The 24,353-nt window shown below is 37.6% G+C and overlaps 1 protein-coding gene across 50 annotated transcripts in view; it reads left to right on the top strand.

The window, feature by feature from the left end:
- nab (NGFI-A-binding protein homolog) overlaps nucleotides 1–24,353 on the top strand; it is a 698,726-nt gene that overhangs the window by 609,005 nt on the left and 65,368 nt on the right. For 29 of the 50 annotated variants that reach the window (XM_067093682.1, XM_067093688.1, XM_067093671.1 and 26 more), the window contains 2 exons: nucleotides 14,339–14,546; nucleotides 16,566–16,872. In XM_067093682.1, the coding sequence (XP_066949783.1) occupies nucleotides 14,339–14,546; nucleotides 16,566–16,872 (515 nt within the window). The remainder of the gene's footprint in view (nucleotides 1–14,338; nucleotides 14,547–16,565; nucleotides 16,873–24,353) is intronic. The other 21 variants (XM_067093707.1, XM_067093703.1, XM_067093720.1 and 18 more) reach the window with 2 other exon arrangements.

Raw genomic sequence — 24,353 nt, 5'->3', positions numbered from 1 at the left:
TCTGACACACTCAGGTTCCACATTCCTCTTGGGTCGAGCTTGATGAAAACAGATACATATACACCAGTATTTTTAAACGGATACATGCGTCCATTCACACATACACACGACGAATTCACGTATGCAAGCAAGCACACAAGCACATACACAACCCTAGTAGCCGATTACGAATTGTGCTGACTTTGCACCGCTGTTGTGGGAACCCTCTCTTTGTTATCCTGTCTTAATGTGATTTAAATTCGGGGAGGTTTTTTTTTTTTTTGTTTCTTTCCCTCCTACCTATTTTTTTTTAATTCAGAAATAATTTTATACAGCACTTAACTACCTTTCTCAGAGTATGAAAAATGAGACAAAACTTTCTTGCTGGAGGAGGGAAACATGCAGGTTTAGCCTCTTTAGGCGGTGGGTGGTGGGGTTCCGTGGGCCCTGGGTTGGTGGAGGGGGGAGGAGGGGAGGGGCGGAGTTGGTGGTTTGGGGTTGGTGGAGGGAGTGGGTTGAAGGAAGAGAGGGAGAAAGGTGGGAGGGTGGGTGTGGGAGGGGCTTGGTAGGTGGAAGAAGTTTTATCCTTTTTTTTTTCTCTTTTTTTTTTTGCCATGATATCAAGTGTAATCCCTGGAGCCGGGAATTAACCCCTTCCCATATCCCCTCTCTCTCCCCCCTTCTCTCTCTCTCTCTCTCTCTCTCTCTCTCTCTCTTTACATGTATCCTTCCCCTCCCTGGTTAACCTTTCCACTTTCCATGTCTTTCCCCTTCCTTCTCTCTGCTCCTTGCGCTTTCCTTCCCTTTTACATCGACCCCTGATTCCCTCACTTCTAGTTTCCTTTCTTTCCCTCCCCTCCCTCTTCCCTCCTCCTCCTCCTCCTCCTCCTCCTCCACCTCCTCCTCCGCCTCCTCCTGCACCTCCCTTAAAAACTACTGAATGATGGAGTCTGGAGTAAAATATTCCGTGTGGTGCACTTAGGTCGAAATTTGTATGAAACTGGATGGATTTTTGTCCCCTGGTTAGTTTTAACACATATAGCCTTTTTATCTTGAAATGCATTTACTAAGACCCTTGCATAGGAATTCGCAAATGCTAATTCTCCTGGTAGATAATTATCAAAAGAAAGTGATACTCGACCCTCCGACGCTAGGCCTTAAGGGCGGCTGTAGCTCGCCCCTGGCAGGGCTTCCGCCCCTTGCGCCGGCACCAGGTCGTACAAAAATGACTTATGAATGTGGGTTAGCGAGAAAAAAATTGGCGTAAAACTCTGGGAGGATTTTTACGGTAAGAAAATTTAACGATCCTCAGCAGAGTCGTTCGTTATGGCGGGAAAATGGTCTCGCTTTAACGGCCACTTGCCTCCACCGACCTGCCTTGTCCACCGGCCGTTTCGCTCGCTCGAATCACGGCCGGAGAGAGAGAGACAGACCCCTAACGGCCGGTTACCGAATGTTAATTGCCGGTTGAAACAGTGATGGTAATCGCCGTATAATTTTCGGGAATGACCAGAATCCCTTACAGTCTGGTTCTCTCTCTCTCTCTCTCTCTCTCTCTCTCTCTCTCTCTCTCTCTCTCTCTCTCGACTTTCGGAAGGCTTTTTCCTCTCTCATTTTCGCGATATTAATAACAGAAAAGCCTGCGGAAATCACATTTCAGTGTGCGGATTTTCTTCCGCATTTTTCCTCGTGCGAATCAATCTCCGTTACAGTGTAGTTTCGCGAGAAATGGAAAAGGCCTTGTTGCGGTTAATGTAGACTGTGAGCACAGAGAGAGAGAGAGAGAGAGAGAGAGAGAGAGAGAGAGGATTATCTGGCAACGAGCGGATATTTTTGACAGGATAATCAGTGTCTTGTTTCCCATTAGTCCGATTTTGACTCAAGGAGCTTACATTTCGTATGTGTATGTATATATATATATATATATATATATATATATATATATATATATATATATATATATATATATATATATATATATATATATATTATATCCCAGTTATGAGGTGATTATCCTCAGTAACTAGGGCTGATCATCATTAATACCACGGAAAAGGATAAATTTATTAACCAAAAAGGTCAGCTGAACAGGAACGGTATTTTTTAGAATCGTGGGAATATGTGAAGTCTTCAATCAACTGAATTGTGCCGAGACATCAGTAGAAGATTCTCAAGGATTAACGAGGTTTATATCAGATGACCTCGAAGGATGACCAGTACTTTCAAGAGGGGAACCTTGGCATTATTACTAAAATAATCCTGGGTACATTCAGGATGAGATTTTTGTAGGAACTCAAGGGATGACCAATAGTTTGGTTTGTAGAGCGCTGGAAATTAGTATTATGAACATCAAAAGCACCTATGGGATTAATATGGTTTACTAATCAGCAGGAAATACCTACAGGCAAAAGGCAAGACGCCTCCTCCACCCGAGAGAATGGAAGTACCAACTTTTCAGTCAGACTGCCTCAGCAAAATCCAAGATATCTGTCAGATGAAATGGCTGATAGGCAGGATTGTTGCCAGCAACCCTTAGCAATGAAAGGTATTTGTCTGAAGAGCAACTTGGATAAGCAACATTTTGCTAACGGTGGAACTTCGCATCTCCTGCTTGACAAATATCCTGTTGTCAGTCCAAGGTCTGAGTAAGTGGCACTGACCGCAGTATGTGAACGAGGCCATTTCCATTCCACTTCCTTTAGCCCCCACCCCACCCCAAATCTCTCCCTCCCCCTTTCCCATTTCCCCAAGAAACCCCCTTCCTCCTGCGTTCTTTCACTCGCCGTACCGCAAGGAAAATTGGGCCCCGATTTTTAAGGCGGCCGACAAAATATATTTCATTATCCAATTAATGGTCGAATAAATCAGCCAGAGACTCGTGTTTTAAGGTTTGGGGAAAATAAAAGGTCCCGGATGAGGAACCTTAACTATCCGGGTGCCTCTGGAAAATGACCTGCAATTACCCCCATTACCTCTGCAAAGAAACATCTCCGTTGTCTCTTTACGGCTGATATATATGTAAGTAAGGTTTACTTTTTTTTTTTTTTTTTGGTCAGGGGGCTTAGTACCCGCGGGATGGGACCTCTGGATTCCGCTTTTGATATATTCTCGTTTTTTATTATTTTCTTTTTTTTTTATTTGCGACAAGTTGTAAAAGTGCGTTACGTGATTTTTAGAAAGTAGGAATTGCTCTCTCTCTCTCTCTCTCTCTCTCTCTCTCTCTCTCTCTCTCTCTCTCTCTCTCTCTCTCTTGCAATATTTATTGGAAGAATGAGTAAATTTATACATATTAATTAATGCTGATATTTCCTGGTCCAGTACTGGTACCGCTAATTATTAATGCAGACAGTGATTTACTACTACTATTATTATTATTATTATTATTATATTATTAATCATCATCTAGAATATAAATCATCATATTTTTTTTCCTTTTTGGGAAATATTGCGCATTACTTAGCCTGTTTTTCCTTCTTATAATCCCGGTATAACGTTTCCTGTAGAAACTTGATAAAAGTCGGTGTCCCGGTTGAAGGTAATTTGACTTGAAGTTCGTGGATCAATTTGCATGATAATTTTACGCGAATTTTTTAAAGATATTTCTGATGAATGTGATAGAGAAATTGCGTTCGTTAAGTCTGATCTTTTTTAATATTGTCGGGAAAAATAGGCCAAGATTTTCTCATCAACGCTCGCAAACGAAAATTAATTTCATTCAAGATTTGTTGGTGTGTGTGTGTGTGTGTTGTGTGTGTGTGTGTGTGTGTGTATGTGTGTGTGTGATTCACTTTCTCAAGGTAATGAGGAAATTTTTCTTTTGATATCGAAGTCTCTTTTGTAAATGATATCCTTTCTTTTAGGAGCCGAATTTGAAAATGCCTTTTGTGATTTAAATTCGCCGTCAGTGACTTTATGATTCAAGTTTATGGCCTAAATTTTTAACTGGAATTTATGACTTGGATTCCTTTTATTGGAATTTATGGGATAAGTTTTTAACAGGAATTTAGTGCGACGGTTTTTTTTCTTAATTCTTCTAGCCTAGATTTTTGCAGAGTGTTTGTGACGGAGTTTAAGGGCAGGTTTTAGGGATTTTCAGGGTAAGGTATTACCTCGTCTTCTTCTTCTCTCTGATTGGCTTTCGTTTTAATCTGAATCTGAAACGTTTTACAAACACATAGACATATAACTTATGTGACTGAGAAGATCATTAACCTTAAGGAAAGGTAAAAGGGATTAGTGTCTCCTAAACTTAATGGGGCCGCCTCTTGAAGAATGGCTGATTATAATTGTCAAGGTCATTAGCCATGCCCAGTAAACATTTTTACTTTAACCGATTAATAAGTCAAATGGGGTTACATTATAGATCCTCGACACCCATTCTACCGTAACGTATTGGCTGCAAATGCATTCATTAACCGCTAACCTGGTATTTTGATTTTACATACATGACAGGGTCAGTCTGACCACCAATGAATTTTCATTTGATCTTTTCAAGGAAACACAAGTCCCCGGATTGCCTTTGAGTTTAGCATGCGTTGATTCTTTAGCCATTTTAAATCTTATTTACTTGTTCATTATTTCATCTTGATTCAGTTACGTCTGTCATTATTTGTATATATTGCACTTGATCTGAAAATTGTACTGTTCCTGCGTTTTTGGACAAACGCTTTTGCACTGCAACCATTGCTGCAATTACAGCAATGTTAAAGGCAAGTAAACCTTGTGCAATTTACATGAATTTGCACCAGTATGAAATAAACAGCAGCCGTTGTGTGTATAAATACCCAGTGTGCAGCATTAAACTTTTCGCATCCTAGAACCCAGTGTTGTTTATTTATACTACCTTCAGCGTCCCCCTGGCATGGAGTATATAAACTGTTGTGCCCTCTCACTCTGTCTGTCGCTTGTTGTAGGGTTGGAGAGAGAGAGAGAGAGAGAGAGAGAGAGAGAGAGAGAGAGAGAGAGAGAGAGAGACAAAACATATTTATGGTCCCATCTTATGTAAAACTAAACCATGCGTCCATAAGGACTATATTTACTAAGCACTGTTCTCTCGGGGTGATTACAGTTTTTTATCTTTATTCTTTTTCTTTTGCCCCCGTCTCCAACTGCAAAAGGTTATATGAGCAATTTGCGGGATTTTTTCTCTCTCTCTCTCTCTCTCTCTCTCTCTCTCTCTCTCTCTCTCTCTCTCTCTCTCTCTCTCTCTCGTTTATGGAGATGATGATTCTTTTTGCTTTATAGGGGAAAGGGGAATGGATAAGGAATAAGGCCTTCGCGTAGTTCGTTTTTGCTGTGTTTTTTTATGATTTGTTTTTCGGGTGGAGTTTGAAATTACACGTCGTATAAAAGTGTTTGTTTGTTTGTTTTTACCGTCTTTTTTTTTATGTTGTTGTCATATGCAGTACAATTCGAAGTTCTGATGTTTACATCTTGCTCAAGCTTTATTTCTTAATGTATTTTACTGTACTTGAGGAGGATCAGAGTTAGGTTCATCAGACGTTCATTGGCGATTGGAAACTTTTTATTTTCGGTTGTGCTTTCGTATTAAGATCATTTTAAACGATATGACTTCATAGCTTCCAACGTCATCTCTGCTACGTCAAGAAACGTTTCTTCCCAACGTTTTCACAAAATAACTTTGAGAAAGCGAAGAAGGCGAACAGACAAAAGCATTGAGAGAAGCGAATTGTGTGCCGTCATCATTTCGTAATGAAAATAGACGGAGTGCGGGAACAGTAGGAATAGACAGGGCAGGAGAAGGTTGCGCGGGAGTAAAAAAAAAAAAAAATAAGAGGAAGAGGGGGAAGGAAAGGGATAAAAAGTAAAAGAGCGGAGGGTGGGGAGACAAAAATAAAGATGGTGGAAGTGGGAAGGAGAAGGAAATAGTATTTAAAAAATATTGCCTGCATTAAGGGGGAGTCTCGTTCCATGCTTCTCTATTTTGAAATCAACTCCTCCTCCTCCTCCTCCTCCTTCCTCCTCCTCCTCCTCCTCCTCCTCCTCCTCCTCCTCCTCCTCCCGTTCCTTCCTCCTCCTCCTCTTATCTTTTCTTCTCTCCCTCCTCCTCCTCCTCCTCCTCCTCCTCTCTCTCTCTCTCTCTCTCTCTCTCTCTCTCTCTCTCTCTCTCTCTCTCTCTCTTCTCTCTTTTCTCTTTTAATCTCTTATTCATATTCCATATTCTCTCTGCAGCTCCTGCCTCCGTTCTCTTCTTGGAAGCAGTAGCCGAACTATTTGGTGCAGCCATCTTTATAATGATTACTTTGATCCCCCAAACCTCACGCCCATATTGTATCGTCAATGACGGTTGTCATCATCCTCATCCCCACCACCATAATGATGGGGCATAATTTTCGTTACTGTCGTCGTGGCCTGAGATCTCTCAGAAGAACTCGCAAGCACGATATATAGTGCTTTCAGAGCGGTGTTAAATTTGGAACCGCTTGCTTTTGGCAGTGGGCATGCCGTTCGGGTGTCTCAGCTGGTTCGTAGGTCTTACAAAAAGTTTGCTGTACTTTTTTTTTCTGTTTTCGGTAATAGAACTGTATGTAGCAGCTTGCACCTAATAATAGATTATTGCGAGGAGAAGCGAGAGTGATATAAGTTGTAGTGATAACAAGAGCATTTGGATAGCCCAAACCTCCGTCAAGGCCGAGCACTTCACCGCCTACCTCCCCCGCCCCCCAACTCCCAGAAGGCCATTCATCCACATACGGATCTCTCGAAATCTCATCACTTTCTGGAATAATTTTCTAAAATGTTCAACAAGATAAAAATGTGCTGAAGTTTTTTCGGCGCAGTCAAGTTTTCTGTACATCGTATAATCAAGGCCACCGAAAATAGATCTGTCTTTCGGTGGTCTCGGTATAATGCTGTAAGAGCCGCGGCCTATGAAACTTTAACCACGGCTCGGTGGTGGCATGTCTTATATCGTTGCCAGATGCACGATTATGGCTAACTTTAACCTTAAATAAAATAAAAACTAACGAGGCTAGAGGGCTGAGATTTGGTATGTTCGATGATTAGAGGGTGGATGATCAACATACCAATTTGCAGCCTCAGTAGTTTTTAAGATCTGAGGGCGGACAGAAAAAGTGCTGACAGAAAAAAGTGCGGACGGGCAGACAAAGCCGGCACAGTAGTTTTCTTTTACGGAAAAATAAAAATGGATAGGAATTTGATATAACTACGAAGATTTACAGAACATGTGAGCAGATCGATTTCTTTCATAGTTTTCTGTTGGACCAGAGAACGGATAACTACAGTTAAACACTGTGAACACTGTGAGCAAATGTTCAAATCTTATGAAAATTAAATCATTCATTCTTGAAAATTAAATCATTCATTCTCATAAAAGTTTTTTTATTTAGAGTTAAGAATTTCCTTTAATGCTTAAAATAATTCAAAATATTTTGCCTTCAGATTTATTTAGTAAATGTGTCTCTTGGTCAGTTCATTCAGACCTGACAATTACCTCCGTCATGGAAGTTATAATTTGTAATCAGTTTTAATTTTTAACCGTTAATAGGTGGTTATACTTTGGGAGAGATACGAATATAACTTGTGTTTAGAAGGAACCTTTTGTTTGGTAGATTACTCAGCCTTGACGGACGTTTGCGTCTCCAGACATTATATCAGCATTGTATTGCTGTATAAAATGCAGGTCTTCGCTGTACTATATAACATAAATATTTTTAATCAAAGAAAATAGTTGCTTAGAAAGAAGGGTTGGTCCGGTGTTATAGTGGTTAGTGTCGTGGCATGCCACTCAGATGGCGCTGGTTCGCGTCCCCCCAGGACGACGAAAAATCACTGGCTCTGTATCATGATCAGTTACTGCTGCAGTGTGGCGTCTGCTGTGGGAGGTTGAAACCAACATTCTTTGGAACCTTGAATTTGAAGTCAGTGGCCCCTTTGGTGTGCTTGCTCCATGTGAATAGTTTTTATCTACTGAAATAATAATAGATAAAAGTGCAGAAGGATGTATATATGGTAATTTCCATTTCAGTCTATATATTTCCAGCCTGAAATCAGTCTCATTCAAAAGGTATCAGCCTTACACCTAATTACGAAGTTCGCTCTCTCCTGGATATTTTATCGACTAGGAAAGTATTGAAGTAGTCTCTCTCTCTCTCTCTCTCTCTCTCTCTCTCTCTCTCTCTCTCTCTCTCTCTCTCTCTCTCTCTCTCTCCTCCCTCCGTTCTTTCATTTCAGTATTAAGTTTCCAAGTCCTAATAACCTAAAGTTACAATAATCTTTTAAATTCATTTTCATTTCTTTCGATTTTCCATGTTCGATATTTTTGGAAAGGAACAGTTATAAAGTAAAAAAAAAATACACAGAAAGTGAGTAAATTATCAGTTATAAATATGAAAAATAACGAGAAAGTTTTGCGGCACGGAAGACTGGGAAAATTATTATCCGCGTAATGAGAATATCAAGGAGAGATATTTACATACCCGAAGTACGAAAAGGATAACCATATGAATATTTCCCCATCACATCAACATCAATATTGCCGGCGCGCGCGCAGGCGCGTGTAGGCAGGCCACCGTATCATATTTAGAGTTTTGCCATGGCTGAGCTTGGATTTAATTATATTTATAGATTAAACTTTTGGGCAGAATCTCCATTATAAAGCTTTTCCATAAAAGTGCAGCATTGTACTCGATAAATATTAAAGAGAGATTATTTACCATCCATCGGACGGTGGAGTAATCAGGGGGCGGATATTCACCCGACTATTGGAATAAAAATTCGAGGGTACGTCGAATGAACGTATCATGGGGGAAAAAAGGAAAAAAAAGAAAAATGAATATAAAAAGAAGGGATGGAATGTTGGGCATTTTATTGTATAATTCGGCAGTTGATATTGGCCTGGGGGAAAACTACTTTTTCAATATATTTGTTCGTTTTTCTCCCCTTTTTTGTGTTTTTTGTGCGTTTTTATTGTTTTTACGGGGAGGGGAGGAGCGGCCTGATGCCCCAGGTAGGGGAGGAGAGGTGATAGAGTGGTAGCAGTGGATAGTGGTAGTTGTTATAGTGGTAGTAGCGATAGTGGTAGCAGCAGATGTAGGTAGCACGGGCCGATACGTGATTATTTCATAACTTGCATTCTGGTATCGATCGTTTAGTTGTTAGCATTGGGGTATTGGCAAAGGGCCCTAGGGGCGGGGAGGGTTGGGGGGGAGGAGGGAAAAGAGAGTTTATTAAATTTACAAAAATGGCTGCTTCTACGGATACTTTTTTAATATCCGTTCATAATGTTAGTGTGCCGGCGAAATTAAATTCTCTGCTCTTTTAATTAATGTTGTTTATTTTTTTACCCCCCTTTTTTTTATTGTGAGGGAGAGGGAAGGGCGGATTATTAGTTAGACTTTCGCCATTGTAGCTTTTGTTTACAAGCTCTGTTATATTCGACAATCAAAATATCATTACTTCCCTTCTATTTATCTCCGTCGTTAAAACATTCACTTGGGGAGAGAGAGAGAGAGAGAGAGAGAGAGAGAGAGAGAGAGAGAGAGAGAGAGAGAGATTCCCCACTTATTAATTGAGCGGGTAAAATTGATAGTGATTTTCAATCATTGGATGAGACCTGCAGCTAGCCCCTCCCCTTCCCCACTCCCCCCCTCCCCCTTTTCCTTCCTCCCCTGCCTCCTTCCACCCTCCTCTACTAATGACCCCCCCAACCTTCCCCTGCCTCCCCCGGGGGGGCACCTCGCACTCACGAGCGAAAAGCTTTCCGTCAAAAATTGCATTTGTAATTCGCTTTGAATTATCAGAATAATGAGAATAGTTGGGGATTTTTTTTACGCGTCATTTTCATATCATTTTTCCGGTAGTAAATGTTGTAGTAATAGTAGTAGTAAATCCATACTCTACTACTGCTAGGCATAGTAAAGGCAAAATGCGTTAATTGTATTAACTATGATCATGTTCGTTTTTCGGGTAATTATGGTATTAATTTCCAGCGAAGTTGATGGCCGTTTTCCTCTCAACTTTACAACTGGCGATAAAAATAATGATTATAATGACTATGATGATGTTGATCATAATGTCCCTTTCGTTGCCGCTGCTCTCTCTCTCTCTCTCTCTCTCTCTCTCTCTCTCTCTCTCTCTCTCTCTCTCTCTCTCTCGTAACATTATTCTCGTGTCCTTCCGTGCAATGAGATTACCTACAGCTGATGTTTTTTTTAAGCTTTTTTGTGTTATTTGCTTGTTTATTGCCGTTCTCCTAATTCTCGTATACTTGGCAGCGTACGACAACCGCGCAATGGATGAGACAAACGCAATTAAACTTACTGGATTTAATGGCTTTCGTTTTGTGTGTTTTTTGTAAGCTGTAAATTCTAGTTTACTTTATGAGCCCAAAAAAGCTCAGTATCAGATTTAGGGGAAAAAATGACTCTGGGCCGTGAGACCGGAAAATACTGTTAGTGGATGAGTGGAAATGGGAAAAAATGATGTTTGTATAATTGGAAAAAGGAAGGGGCAGATTTAGGAGGCATTATGAAATATTTTGGCGGTTTAACGATGTGTGGCCTGTAAAAAAGCATATACGCTGGTTAGGGTCGATGGGGGGGGAGAGAGAGAGAGGGAGGGGGGGGGCGGTGACCCAGGAACTGCGTGAGGGACTACGCCAATTTTATATCAGAAATTGACTCGCCGGTGATTCACTTTATCTGTTAATATCAGGCATTTTATCACGCTTTCTTTCCGTTCCGAAATTTTATGTGAAGGAAATTAATAACCTTTTTTTTTTTTCCTCTCGCGCTGACTGAAAAATCTCGATGGATTCCGGTACGGTGCGAAGAGAGAGAGAGAGAGAGAGAGAGAGAGAATGATAGAAAAACAGCGTAAAATACGACAGCAATTCATTAACTAGAACATTAGCAAACGGCCGAGCAACTCAAATAGAAGACAAAACATTGAGCTGCGTATAAGCTTTTTATCGCCCCAAGTAAGCTTTTTCGAAAGCTGACTGAGCTTTTTTTCACGAGATATTATATGCAAATCATGTTCGAGAATAAGCTATTCAGAGTTGTAGGTCAAACCGGCCCTTAACCTGATTTAAATTCCACAAGCGGCATCAAGGCCCAATAAAGATGTGATTGAAATCAAACCTTATACTCTTCCTGCGGAATTTTCGGAGGGCAGGGGAGGGGACGGGAGGGAAGGAGGTGGGAGGGAGGGACTTAGCGAACAGATAAAGGGTCCGAAAGAGGAATAGGTGACGGGGTGAAGAGAGACAGAGATAGGTGAAGAGAGAGAGAGAGAGAGAGAGAGAAATATTGGCTGGAAGGGGTATCAAAATAGACACGATACAGCACTCCCGGAGAACTTCTGCTGCGCCTTCGGTAGGAAGAGTGAGCGGGCGGAGGAGGATTTTTTTGAGGGGAGGAGGGCGTGAGGTGGGGGTGTTGGTTGGGGGAGGGGGAGCGGTGAAAGAAGACAAAAAGAAATAACTGATGTTTTCAAAAGCAAAATTGTCGGATTAATGGACAAAGTTTACTTGCCGAGATTAGAATTTTCTTGTGTGGCGAGCCCTCTTCTTTCTTCTCTCTTTTTCTATTTCTTGGAAAAGGGGGGGAGGGAGGGAGAAGGGTGGGGTGGAGGAAAGAGGGGGGGTAAAGAATCTTTTGCCTGCCTGAATCTATGATAGTCGTAAAATCGGTATTTTATTCTCTCATTTCCTATTTCTAGGAGAATGGTAAAAAAAAAAATTAAGGAAGCAGGAGAAGTGTGTGGAAGAGGAGGAGGAGGAGGATGATGGGGGTGGGGGGAGGAGATTGAGGAGAATAATGTGGATTGAGGGATAATAATGTTAAAAGAGAGAATAAGAAATTTAGCGTAAAGGGCATACATTTAAGATGATCTGGATGGAAATAGAATAAACAGAGAAAGAATGGAAATAAATAAACAGCGAAGGAGGATGTGGAATTGAATAAGAAATGGAAGAAGGAAGGATTAGGAGATGGAAGATTTAAGCTGAAGAAGCGGTATTGGACGAAGACGTCGGGAAATATCTTTCATTATTATTACGAATACCTAGATTTTACATGGTATGGAACATGGTACCATCCATACATAAGAGTATTCGGGATTAAAGATAGTTGGAATTTGAGATACCACGAATGAAGGTGGCAAAGAAGATTAGAATAAAAGGAAGAAAAGAGGAAATAGCATGACGTGCGAAGCTGAAGAAAAGAGACCTGGTTGTCCATATGGTAGTGAACTGAGTCAACACAGCGATAAAAGAAATCGTAAGAAAAGCCTCAACAAATATGAGGTCACATCCTCAGTAAATTGACGTATTAAATGGATGTATATTGACGTTCTGTGAGTGTGTAGCCCGACGGGTTTTGTCGTTTAGTTCCGTTGCGTTTGGTGGACGAAGATCGAGTCTCAAGTTCGGGGTGAAATGTAAGACTTGTAATGAGGTGTTGTGGCGAAGTCTCTGTCGAAACTTTTGTTCAAATTCTGTGTTGAACATGGGAGAATTATAATATATATATATATATATATATATATATATATATATATATATATATATATATATATATATATATATATTTATATATATTTATATATAATGGTATACAAAAGTTGTTCTTTCTCATAGTACTACATGGGCATTGTTCCTGGAAAAGTGGGTTATTTTCTTCATAAAGTTAGTTTTAATTCCCATTTTATATTTGTCAAGAGTCACTTTTCATCATCTTTTTATGGCCCAAATTCATTGTAGCATCTAATACAGATTATACTGTATCTCTCTCTCTTTGCAATAATTACCCATCACCCTCTTATTTAAAGGTATCTCTTTCCAAAAATACCGGGTCAGTTCAACATATTGTACTTCCAGTGTTCGATCCCTTATTCTCAAAGGTATGCGATCGCGCCCCAATGTAATACCAACTTGTACTTATAAAATATTTTCAATCGTAATTTTTGCTGTAATTTCATTTATGTTATTTGCTCCATGTTCTTATATTTATTATTCACATAAAACTACTATGCATAATGATAATGTTGCCCAGAGTTTTTTGTCAGCCAATATTGCTTGAGATGTTGTATTGATAAGAAGAGGAGAATTTATGGTATACTTTCTTTTTCTTTTCCTTCTCATTGCATTATTCATATTCATACATTTCAAAAAAAAAAAAAAAGAAGAAATCTGCTAACGTGGAAACGATGATTTGCTCTGTTTTTCTCAACTTATGTAAACTTTTGTTGGCATTGCGTCAGATTCTATACAGTGACATTTTGTATAGTTTCTTTAAGGGAATCTTGAAGTTTACGTTCGTTGTTTAGAATAAGGCATAATCAAAAAAATCATTTTCCTACGTTAACAAACATCCATACAACACGATGCACTAACAGATACGAAGACTTAGTGAAGTAGTTGCTAAGTGGACCTTAGATACTTAACTGGACATACACTCTTTTAAAAAGTGGAAAAGGCTAGAATAGACCTGGACTATAACGATGAGACGTTTGTGGAAGGTAGGTTTATACAATGTTAGAGCAAATATATACGGGGACTGTTTAAGAAACTTGCAAAGTTAATGTAGCATGCTTGAAGGGAAAGAGATATAGACACCGGTATAATTTCTTTATTCCCGGGAGAAGAGATAAGTAAAAAGAAATAGCGCATTGCTGATATGCATTGACTCTTAATTAAGGGGAAGTGGCATATGCTAAATAGTTTGACGTAGGCACTAGTAGATAACAGTATTTTCATAAATTAGCATTATCTCATTTACTTTCAGACACGATAGGACATTAACTCTCATTCATTTAAGATTAGAATTTTTTTAATATTGTAACGCCAATTTGGTTAGAGAATATTAAATATAATAAAATCAGACATCTGTTCATCTAAATAGGCTGGACAGCATAGGTTCATCTTGCTTAGGACCACTCACACAAGGAGTCATGCACACAGACACTTGTCAGCCATCTCGAGCTAACTCCGATGGCCCGTGAGCACTCTCCCAAAATCCTTTGATCCTCGTCCATCTTCACCTAACCCAAAAAAAAAAAAAAAAAAGAAAAATCTTGATGATGAAAATAGATACTCCTTATATCCCATAAATTTTTCAGCTTTCCAAAAGAATGGATACGCAAAAAAAAAAATCCTCATTATATCTTTCCGATTCCTCACCTCTTTTCCATCTGCTCCTGACCCCCATAGTCCGAAGACATAACCCCTCAGCATTCCTGCCCAAGTCTATCCTCCCCCTGCTTCCCCAGTACCCCAGAACCCCAGTGGCTCAGTGTGGCATAAGGAAACTTTTAACCCGGAGGTGTTCATCCGCACGTTCTCATAGCCATGGTCCCTCTTCTTCTCTTGTTACAGCCATGTTCCAGATACCACTACTGCCTAACCTGCCCCCGTCAGTAGTGGCGGGGTTTCCCTCACTTACCAGGGGGCTCCTTAACACGCCCACGCCAACTCCGGCGTCCACACGCCCGTCACCGCCCATGACTGCTCCCAGTATCCACCCAAACCACAACTCTAGTCCCGGCATTACCAAGGATTCCATGGCAGCCATGAACAGTAACAGGTAAGGGAATGTATCTTTTTTTACTTACTCTCTCTCTCTCTCTCTCTCTCTCTCTCTCTCTCTCTCTCTCTCTCTCTCTCTCTCTCTCTCTCTCTCTCTGTATATAATATATATACATACATACATATATGTATATATAAATTATATATGTGTGTATGTATGTGTATATATATATATATATATATATATATATATATATATATATATATATATATATATATATATATATATATATATATATATATATATATATATATATATATATATATATATATATATATATATATATATATATATATTGAGAGAGAGAGAGAGAGAGAGAGAGAGAGAGAGAGATACATAATTACTTCATGTATTTATGTATATATGCATGCAACATTAACCTCCAAGCATAATTTCCTACTTCTCCACCCATATCTCCATGTTTATATAGGAACGAATATACTATTATTCATGTCTACGCAAACGATGGCACTCATTAGTTGCCATCGCCCATTTTTGCAAGCCTTCCATATACGATATAATTATTCCTTTTCGTCCTTTTATTATCCCTTTCGTCCTGTTATTATCATTCCATTCTCGCACGTTTGATTTTGATTGCGCCGAGATATCCGATGTATTTGAAATGCTTTAATTTTATCTGAATTTTTCACTTGTTTATTTTTCATCACTCCGTCTTTTCACCCCTTCTTGTTTCGAAATGCTATCTTTGGTTTTTATATACCCCGAGTTATTTTTTTTTATTTCATGTTATGTTGCATGACCCAACTCTCTCTCTCTCTCTCTCTCTCTCTCTCTCTCTCTCTCTCTCTCTCTCTCTCTCTCTCTCTCTCTCTCTCTCATATGCATGCTTAGATATACATGAAATATTTTTGTATCTATTTCTCCCGCAGTGTCGCAGTGAAAATTCTATTTCAGATTCTTTCTAAGTATATATATATATATATATATATATATATATATATATATATATATATATATATATATATGTATGTATACAGTATATATATATATATATATATATTTTTATATATACATGTATATATACACACATATGTATGCTTTATTCCATTTGGTAGTTCATGGAATATTAAAGTATTTCCTACAGGAAGGCTTGATTATCTACATACCTCTGTTATTAAATCATGATTTTTAACATGTTTGTGTAATGAGTGTTGGCTATTATTTCTTTCTCAAAATGTTCCGTAAATCAGCCTTATCATAATCGAATACAGAGTGGTCTGTTTGAAAAACATATTTTCTGTGAAGTGTAGTGTTGTATTCCCGTTGTATTAATACCTGAATTCTTTCTCTTCTTTCTTTCTTATATGTATATGTATATGTATATATATATATATATATATATATATATATATATATATATATATATATATATATATATATATATATATATATATATATAATATATATATAATATATATGTATGTAGATTTATATATGTATGTATATATAAAAGAAAAACATTGCAACAGTATTCGCTCTAATTTTGTTAATGCTTTAGTGAACTCCTATATATCTTGAGACTAAACTCCAATTTAATGCCCCTTTGCAGTGTTCAATAAAAGTCTGTAATTACACGATTCAAATTAAATTTCTTGGTAATCAGTAGTTTTCCATATTCATATTTTTTTTTCTTTGTAGCCTAAATAGAATAAGTAACCGAAAAATGGTGGGAAATATGCGTAGAGTGATGCGCATCTTTCGAAACTGAAACACCGCCCTCACGAGTATTTTTGAAGTTAATTATTGTCACTAACTTAGATAATACTAACTGGTAGTTACTGTATTTTAGAAAATATTAATTGTTAGTTACTGTAATTTATAAAATATTAATTGTTAGATACTGTATTTTGAGACAATAATAATGACAACCTTTAATATCCCCCCCCCCACACACATCTTCAAATGAACACCGGTGATTAGAGCCATGTCTATACCTTGCTGTGATCCCATGTTAACATTTAATATTTTCTTTTTCTCTCTCCGTGGCCCTTTTAGTATGGGCGGCGCAGGTCTTCGCGATGGGAACGTGGGCATGACCCCAGGGGTATCCATAGCCTCTAGCACAGCTTCCACCCCATCCATTCCCATCTCCAACCCAGTTGGATGCCCCACCAGCAGAGACGGCCCAATGGGTCTTGGAGCCGGGGGCATGGGTGTCCCCATGGGTGGATTACCCGGGGGCCCCATGGGAGCTATGGGAGGAGGCATGCCCGGTGGCCTAGGGGGATCCAGAGGACCCTCCCCACACCACACATCTCCCACACACCCCGGGGCCATCCCCCCAGGATCAGTCGGCTTACAGGTGAGTGTTCAGGTGGATTTTCCTGTTGTTCATTTGGGCTGGATCGGACTCATCACTCTCGGATTCCTCATCACTCTCTCATCATCACACGCATCACCTGGGGCTCAAAAGCATTGCTGGGAGGGCTCCCTCCCTCCCTCTTTCTCTCCCTCCCCTCCCTCCGTCGAGCGCTTTTCGACCATCGCTCTTGTTCCGTTCACGTTCTACACCTGCCGAATTCAGCACGGCCGACGGAATTGGCCCTGTTGCCGTGAGCACAGCCACCTTATGAGGAATTTTTTTTTTCTTTTTTTCAGTTTCTCGTTCGTTTCTCCCGTGCAAGCAAATTACTGACAACGCAAAAAGCAGTAGTGTTGTTTTCTGTTTGCTCACTCGAATTTTCGTGATGACATAGACACTATAACATCGTGGAAACATTCTCATCCAGTGATTATATTCTTTCTTGGTATAATCATTACGCTTCTTCGTGGTGTATTTTTTAATACAGGGTTCGGCGTTGTTTGCAGTTATTTAGATGCGCTATAGTATATGGGTACTAAGTTTTATATATATATATATATATATATATATATATATATATATATATATATATATATATATATATATATATATTCATATAGATGGATAGATAGATAATTTTACATTATTTTCGCATTATAATTTTCATAAGCATTTATTTGGAAACCATACCTTAAAAAATGTATGGTAGCTCACTTATTCATATGGTAAACTATGTTGCTTAGGCAGACAATATGTCATAGACAGGGAAACGCTAAATTGAAGCGAAAAGCGGATGGCAGATTTAATTTCATATTAGCTTCGTATATAAATAAAGACAAAATCGTCTGCTAAGCAAAGGACTATAAGTCGAAAGGCCTTGCAGCACACCATTGTTTCCCATCCTTCGTGGATTTTGTCTTTATTTATATATTCATCACGTTCCATATTTTCGTGATTCAGTTATACATTGTATACACTTGCAAATCAATAGAAAACAGTTTCATTTTAAGAATGTGTGAGTAAATGTTTATGGACAGTATTTTATGATAATTAGACGTTTAAACAAATAATTGCACACTTATATACAAAGTCAATTTTCTTGATGACAGTTACGAACTTATTGGAAAATTGCTGTTTTCCCAAACTCCTCTATACACATTTATTAGCCCAAATCTTTTTTTTTCTAGGGGAGACTTGGTGTTTAGTGTCGGTCAGTTCATTACGTTTCTGTATTTGCAATTTTAATTCTTCTGATTTCATGATATTCTTAGCGTTATTGTAAAGCAAAACATCGAACGGACGGGTGATCGAAGATCGGATTCAACCGTTTTTAATAATGGGCCGGAAAGAATCTTCGTTGTCAGTTATTTTGGCTTAACTACTTTGAGCCTGCAGTTGTTTTAGAAGAGTATCGCTACTAATTCTAGCCAGTTTCATAATAGTAGATATTAGGATCCATGACTGTAGTTGTTGATGGGCGCAATATATTAGTGAATCAGACCCATAGATCAATATACGAGTTACTGAATTCGTCTACGATTCCTAATCGTTTTCACGTATTTTTATTATTTTTATTATCATTTATAACAGTAAAAAATAGCAGTGAATTGCGAGGATGACGTCAGCTGAGGCATTTTGTCTTAGTGCTTTTCCTTCGTGTTGTAGTTTGAATGTCATTGTTAGGGGAGTTTTTAAACATAGGTCTAACCTCCGGTTCATGTTGACAGTTGTTTTATTTGTTAATTTTTTTAAATCGTGATATTATTTTCGTAAGTTCGTAATTCTGTCATTATTATTATTATTATTATTATTATTATTATTATTATTATTATTATTATTATTATTCATTAAATAAGTTAACATTATTTTAACTACGTCACACCGTTTCCATATAAAACATTTTAAATAATTTTTTATAGGAATTTACAGACTTGCAAACCGATTACTTACATTCATAAAGTCAGCGAAATAATTTCTCATAATTGACAGATTTAAAGATTTACATCCCAGCGAATTTAAAAGCGTAAAATAATCTATTTATTTATTTATGCGTTTTTATCTTCTTCCTTTTATTTTCTCGCAAATTTCCTGCTATTACGGATTGAGGGAAGAACGGGGAATGACCCTTCTTCTTCTTCTTCTTCTTCTTCTTCTTCTTCTTCTTCTTCTTCTTCTTCTTCTTTCCTTCCCCTCTTCTTTTCTTCCCCTTCGCTTCCACCGTTTTAATAGTAATAAAGTGAACGGTTACTTAAACCCTGAATCCCACACCGGCGCACTTTTTTTTTCCTCTCGTCAAGTCGACTGATGTTCGGTTTATGGGATTTGGAATATGAAAAATTAATAATAACTAATTATTATTATTATTATTATTATTATTATTATTGTTATTATTATTATTATTATTATTTTTTCTGTATTCTTACTACTGCAAATAAGACGGATGGACAGTAGTGTACTGAGTTTAAATTTTATTATTATTATTATTATTATTATTATTATTATTATTATTATTATTATTATTAAATGTTTGTTTCGCTTTTGACAGTATTATTTTCTTTATTCTTAGAACCGCAGATAATACGGATGAGGATTATTATTATTATTATTATTATTATTATTATTATTATTATTATTATTATTATTATTATTATCGCTTGCTACGGCTATGTTTTCGCTGCATGTAGAAGGAACTTTCAATCAGATTTCAAAGCTCAATTCCGTTATTACTATTGTTGGTCATAAATACCGGGGATATGCGGTGACATTATTAGTCAACAGACAAAGGTTTTAGATATCTATATTTTTACAGCTATGCGACAGCAGTCACCTCTCCACCTATGCCCGTAATTGGTCTTAAATTGAGCTATAGCGCAGAGGTCTCACGTGTTGAAATATTGTCCTTTTTGTGCCTAGATCGCGTTATCTTAAGGAGAAAAAGTGACTGTTTGCAAGCAAGCAGTAATTGACTAGGAAAAAGTTACTTTGCATGAACTCTCTTCTTTTTATAATTAACTCGTATAATGTGCTTTATGTCTCAGTGAGTAAGAAAATAACTAATACAGTAATCAAATGAAAGTTCACATTATCGTCTTTGCTTTATAATTGATCTTGTACCATCATTATACCAGAGACGTACTGTGATTTGAGACATAAACTTCTATAGAACGTCCAGTGTGTAAACAGCACAGATTTGGATGTTGTAGACACACCTTAAAAAATAATAACCATTTAAATATAATTATTAGGCGTTTATCTGCAACTAGTTGTTACGATGACTTAACTTCAGAAATAAAGGTCTTTTCCTGAAATGGAAAAAAAGATCAGTTTCAGCTGTTCGTAATACGAGCTTATTTATCAATGAATGGCAGCGTTATTATAATTTATTTTATATTTTAGTTTGCTTGTTCCTTGCTTGTAAATTATATGCCATAGCATCTTTTCCTTTGCCTTCTCTATTTTAATTCATTCAAGTATTTGCTCAAGGACCCTTTTTTTTTTTTTGGAGACGAAAGAATTATTCAAACCATTTTCTGTGCCCTCAACTGGGGCACACCAGAGCCTTGGGACTTGGGAGGGTGGTAGAATGTCTTTGGAGAGGAGTTAGAGAAGTAAGAAAACGAGAGAAGAGAAAGAGGAACTTTATCTTTAGTGCTAAATTCTCCAGCTGGTAGTTTTTCCCCCCCCCACCACTTTTTTCTCCTTTTTTTTTTTATCCATGTCCGCCTTTATCCGTCCCTGGGTGGAGAGAATAAACAAGGAAAGAAAACATCCTCCCCCACAGAGTGAAATAAGTTTTTTCGGGCCAGTGTTTTTACAACATTTATCAAATAGTCAAAGAAGACCATTTTGCAAGTGGAGAGAGAAAAAAAAAATTTACACGGCCCTATTAACTAGATTTCGGTGAACAACATCCTTGCGAGGCTCAATGATAAATTGGACGGAAACAGACCCTCGACGACTGAGCGACCTAAGCGACTTGTCGCCAAGGTTCAGCGACGAGAGCAAACGTCTACGGAGCGACACCTCTAAGATAGCGCCGCCGCCTAGCACCGTCTTCTCACCTGCTTTCCCCAAATCTCTTTCACACATCAATGGCGCTCGGGAAGTATTTTTCAGCTTTTCCTCTTTCCTCCTTCCCCCCCCCTTCTCTTTTTTTTTATTCTGTACAGGCGCCGAACCATTATAGGATCGATTCGCAAAAGATATTGAAAACAAGGGAAATTCTAAAGGGACTATTTTCTCCGTAGCATTACAAACAGATACAATAGTGTTGGATGGTTCCCGGTCAATTTTGTCTCAAGGAGCTGAAGAATGGCTCGTCGTTATGGATTATATCACTGATTATTTCGGTTTCAGCTCAAACGAAGTATTTATTTTATATTTATTTTTTTATAATGATATTTATTTACAAGATAAAAACACAACCTATACTCAATTTACTGTTTATAATGATTTTTATAACGATTTTTTTACAAGATAAATAAGCAACCTTTACTCAATTTACTGTTTATACAGTAAATTTATGTAAAAGTATATTAAAAAAAAAAACACTCTCTCTCTCTCTCTCTCTCTCTCTCTCTCTCTCTCTCTCTCTCTCTCTCTCTCTCTCTCTCCAGTAATTTGAGCTGGAGTAATTTCGTGATTGCTTATATTGGAAGCATTTACCCCTGAGTGTACAGAATAGATCTTTACAAACATTGCTTGGCTCAGCTTCTGAAAGGAGCCGAAAGGGGTCTTAGAATATATTAGGACAAAAATCGCGGCCAGGTGTTGTTTTTCCATAAACAGGAAGGACTTTAATGTGTCGAGGGCAGTTGTTCGGTAGGAAATGAGGTGAAGGGAATTTACCAACATTTATTTAAAAGTGGCGTCCCAGTGTTGTACGTCATTGAGTGGATTAGTGAAGTGAGACTCTTTGTTAGCCTATTGAGGTAATTTTAAATTCATTTATTCGCTTTATTCATTTTTGGAACTGAAGAGGAACAAAATAATTTTTACGTAAAGGGGGATAACAAATATTTTATTTTAATAATATGGAATTATCATTTTTGGAACTGAAGAGGAGTAAAATCGTTTTTACGTATAGGTGGCTAAAAAAATTTTTAACCTTCATGTGGTATTATATTTTACCACATAATTTAAACTATTGATATACAAAGAGGACAGCTGAACTCGTGTGTTATGCTTCATTCAATAAATATTTGACCTGAAGAATGTTCTTAACCAGTTACCTTTTCTGGAAAACGTTTACTCATCCTTGACTAATTCTGGAAAACGTTTACTCATATTTGACTAATTCTGGAAAATGTTTACTCATATTTGACCAGTTCTGGAAAATGTTTACTTATATTTGACCAGTTCTGGAAAATTTTTACTCATCTTTGACCAGTTTTGGAAAACGCTTACTCACCTTTGACTGATTCTAGAAAACGTTTACTCATCTTTGACTGATTCTGGAAAACATTTACTCATCTTTGACTAATTCTGGAAAACTTTTACTCATATTTGACCAGTTCTGGAAAATGTTTACTCATCTTTAACCAATTATGGAAAAGTTTACTCATCTTTGGCCAATTATGGAAAACGTTTACTCATTTTTGGCCAATTATGGAAATGTTTTCTCATCTTTGATATATTCTGAAAAACGTTTACTTATCTTTGACTAATTCTGGAAAGGTTTTCTCATCTTTGACTAATTCTGGAAAATATTTACTCATCTTTGACTAATTCTGGAAAACGTTTACTCACCTTTGACCAGTTCTGGAAAACGTTTACTCATCTTTGACCAGTTCTGGAAAACGTTTACTCATCTTTGACTAATTATGGAAAACGTTTACTCATCTTTGACCAATTATGGAAAACGTTTACTCACCTTTGATCAATTATGGAAGACGTTTACTCACATTTGACCAATTATGGAAAACGTTTACTCATCTTTGACCAGTTATGGAAAACGTTTATTCATCTTTGACAAATTATGGAAAACGTTTGCTCACCTTTGACCAATTATGGAAAACGTTTACTCACCTTTGACCAATTATGGAAAACGTTTACTGGTCTTTGATAAGTTCTGGAAAACGTTTACTCGTCTTTGACCAGTTCTGGGAAACCTCTATACATCTCTGGCCAGTTCTGGAAAACGCTTACTGATCTATGACCAGTTCTGGAAAACGGTTACTCATCTTTGACCAGTTGCGGAAAACGTTTACTCATCTTTAACCAATTCTGGAAAACGTTTACTCGTCTTTGACCAATTATGGAAAACGTTTACTCGTCTTTGACCAATTATGGAAAACTTTTACTCATACTTGACCAATTATGGAAAATGTTTACTCGTATTTGACCAGTTCTGGAAAACGTTTACTCGTCTTTGACCAACTATGGAAAACGGTTACTCATCTCGAACAATTCGGGAAACGTTTACTCATCTTTGACCAATTATGAAAAACGTTTACTCATACTTGACCAATTATGGAAAACGTTGATCATATTTGATCAGTTCTGGAAAACGTTTACTCGTCTTTGACCAATTATGGAAAACGGTTACGTGTCTTCGGCCAATTCTGGAAAAGTTTACTCATATTAAACAACCCGGCTTGCGTGTCGGTTGATTTTTCGGAAATAAAAGGACACCACGCACCGGCTTCTGATATTCATTTTTGGTTCATAAAATCAATTTTTTTTATTGGATGTTTTAGTGTCACCTATGAGGGTCTTGTTAGAGCTTTAGCTTTTAATATATAATTTTAAAATTTAATTTTATGATGGTTGTTGGACTGCGTCAGTGCATGGCTCATGTTGCAGTCTCAGTTGGTTGGTTAAGGACATAAGTATTATAATGAATGCCATTTTGTCTTCATTTCTTTGCATGATTTATTACTTAGTGTGTCCAGTTCAAAGATCAATTATGAGTAATGATTTTGCCTTAATCAGAACAAATGTTAAGTCTTTTATGAGATCACAACCAGTTGCTCTGAATATCTTAAATATTTTTATCACAATCATTCAGTATGAGATTTTTGAAAATTGCACTACTCATGTTGGTAGATTTCATGCAAAGTTGTTTCTTATTGTCATATAAAAGTTTTTTATTTTTTGTTAATTTAACTGTACAGTTTTCTGTTGAAATATTTTTATGACAAGTCTTGGTCCTGTAAACTCTTATTTCATTATTCTTTATTCGTGTAATTGTCACCCTGCTAATCTTCGTTAGACGTATTATGCTAAATTATTTTATCAGTGACTGTACTGTACTGTACTGTAGCCATATCTTTTCCCTGAAACCCTTCCCTTGTTCACCTATCTCGTTAGTTGGACTTATCTTTACTAAAAGTATTTATTAACTCCCTATTTATTCAGGAACACTTACCTTTATCATCTTTTTTTATTATACTTTTCTTACTCCTACCATTTCTTCCCAACTGTTCCTTTCCTTCAGAAATATTTAATCCTTTCAGAAACAGATATATTTCTTTACACAG

This window comes from Macrobrachium rosenbergii, chromosome 50, assembly GCF_040412425.1.
Source record: "Macrobrachium rosenbergii isolate ZJJX-2024 chromosome 50, ASM4041242v1, whole genome shotgun sequence".
In the NCBI taxonomy this organism is placed as follows: Eukaryota; Metazoa; Arthropoda; class Malacostraca; order Decapoda; family Palaemonidae; genus Macrobrachium; species Macrobrachium rosenbergii.
Note: the sequence above shows the minus strand (reverse complement) of the source record. Positions and strands in the feature narration are given on the sequence as shown.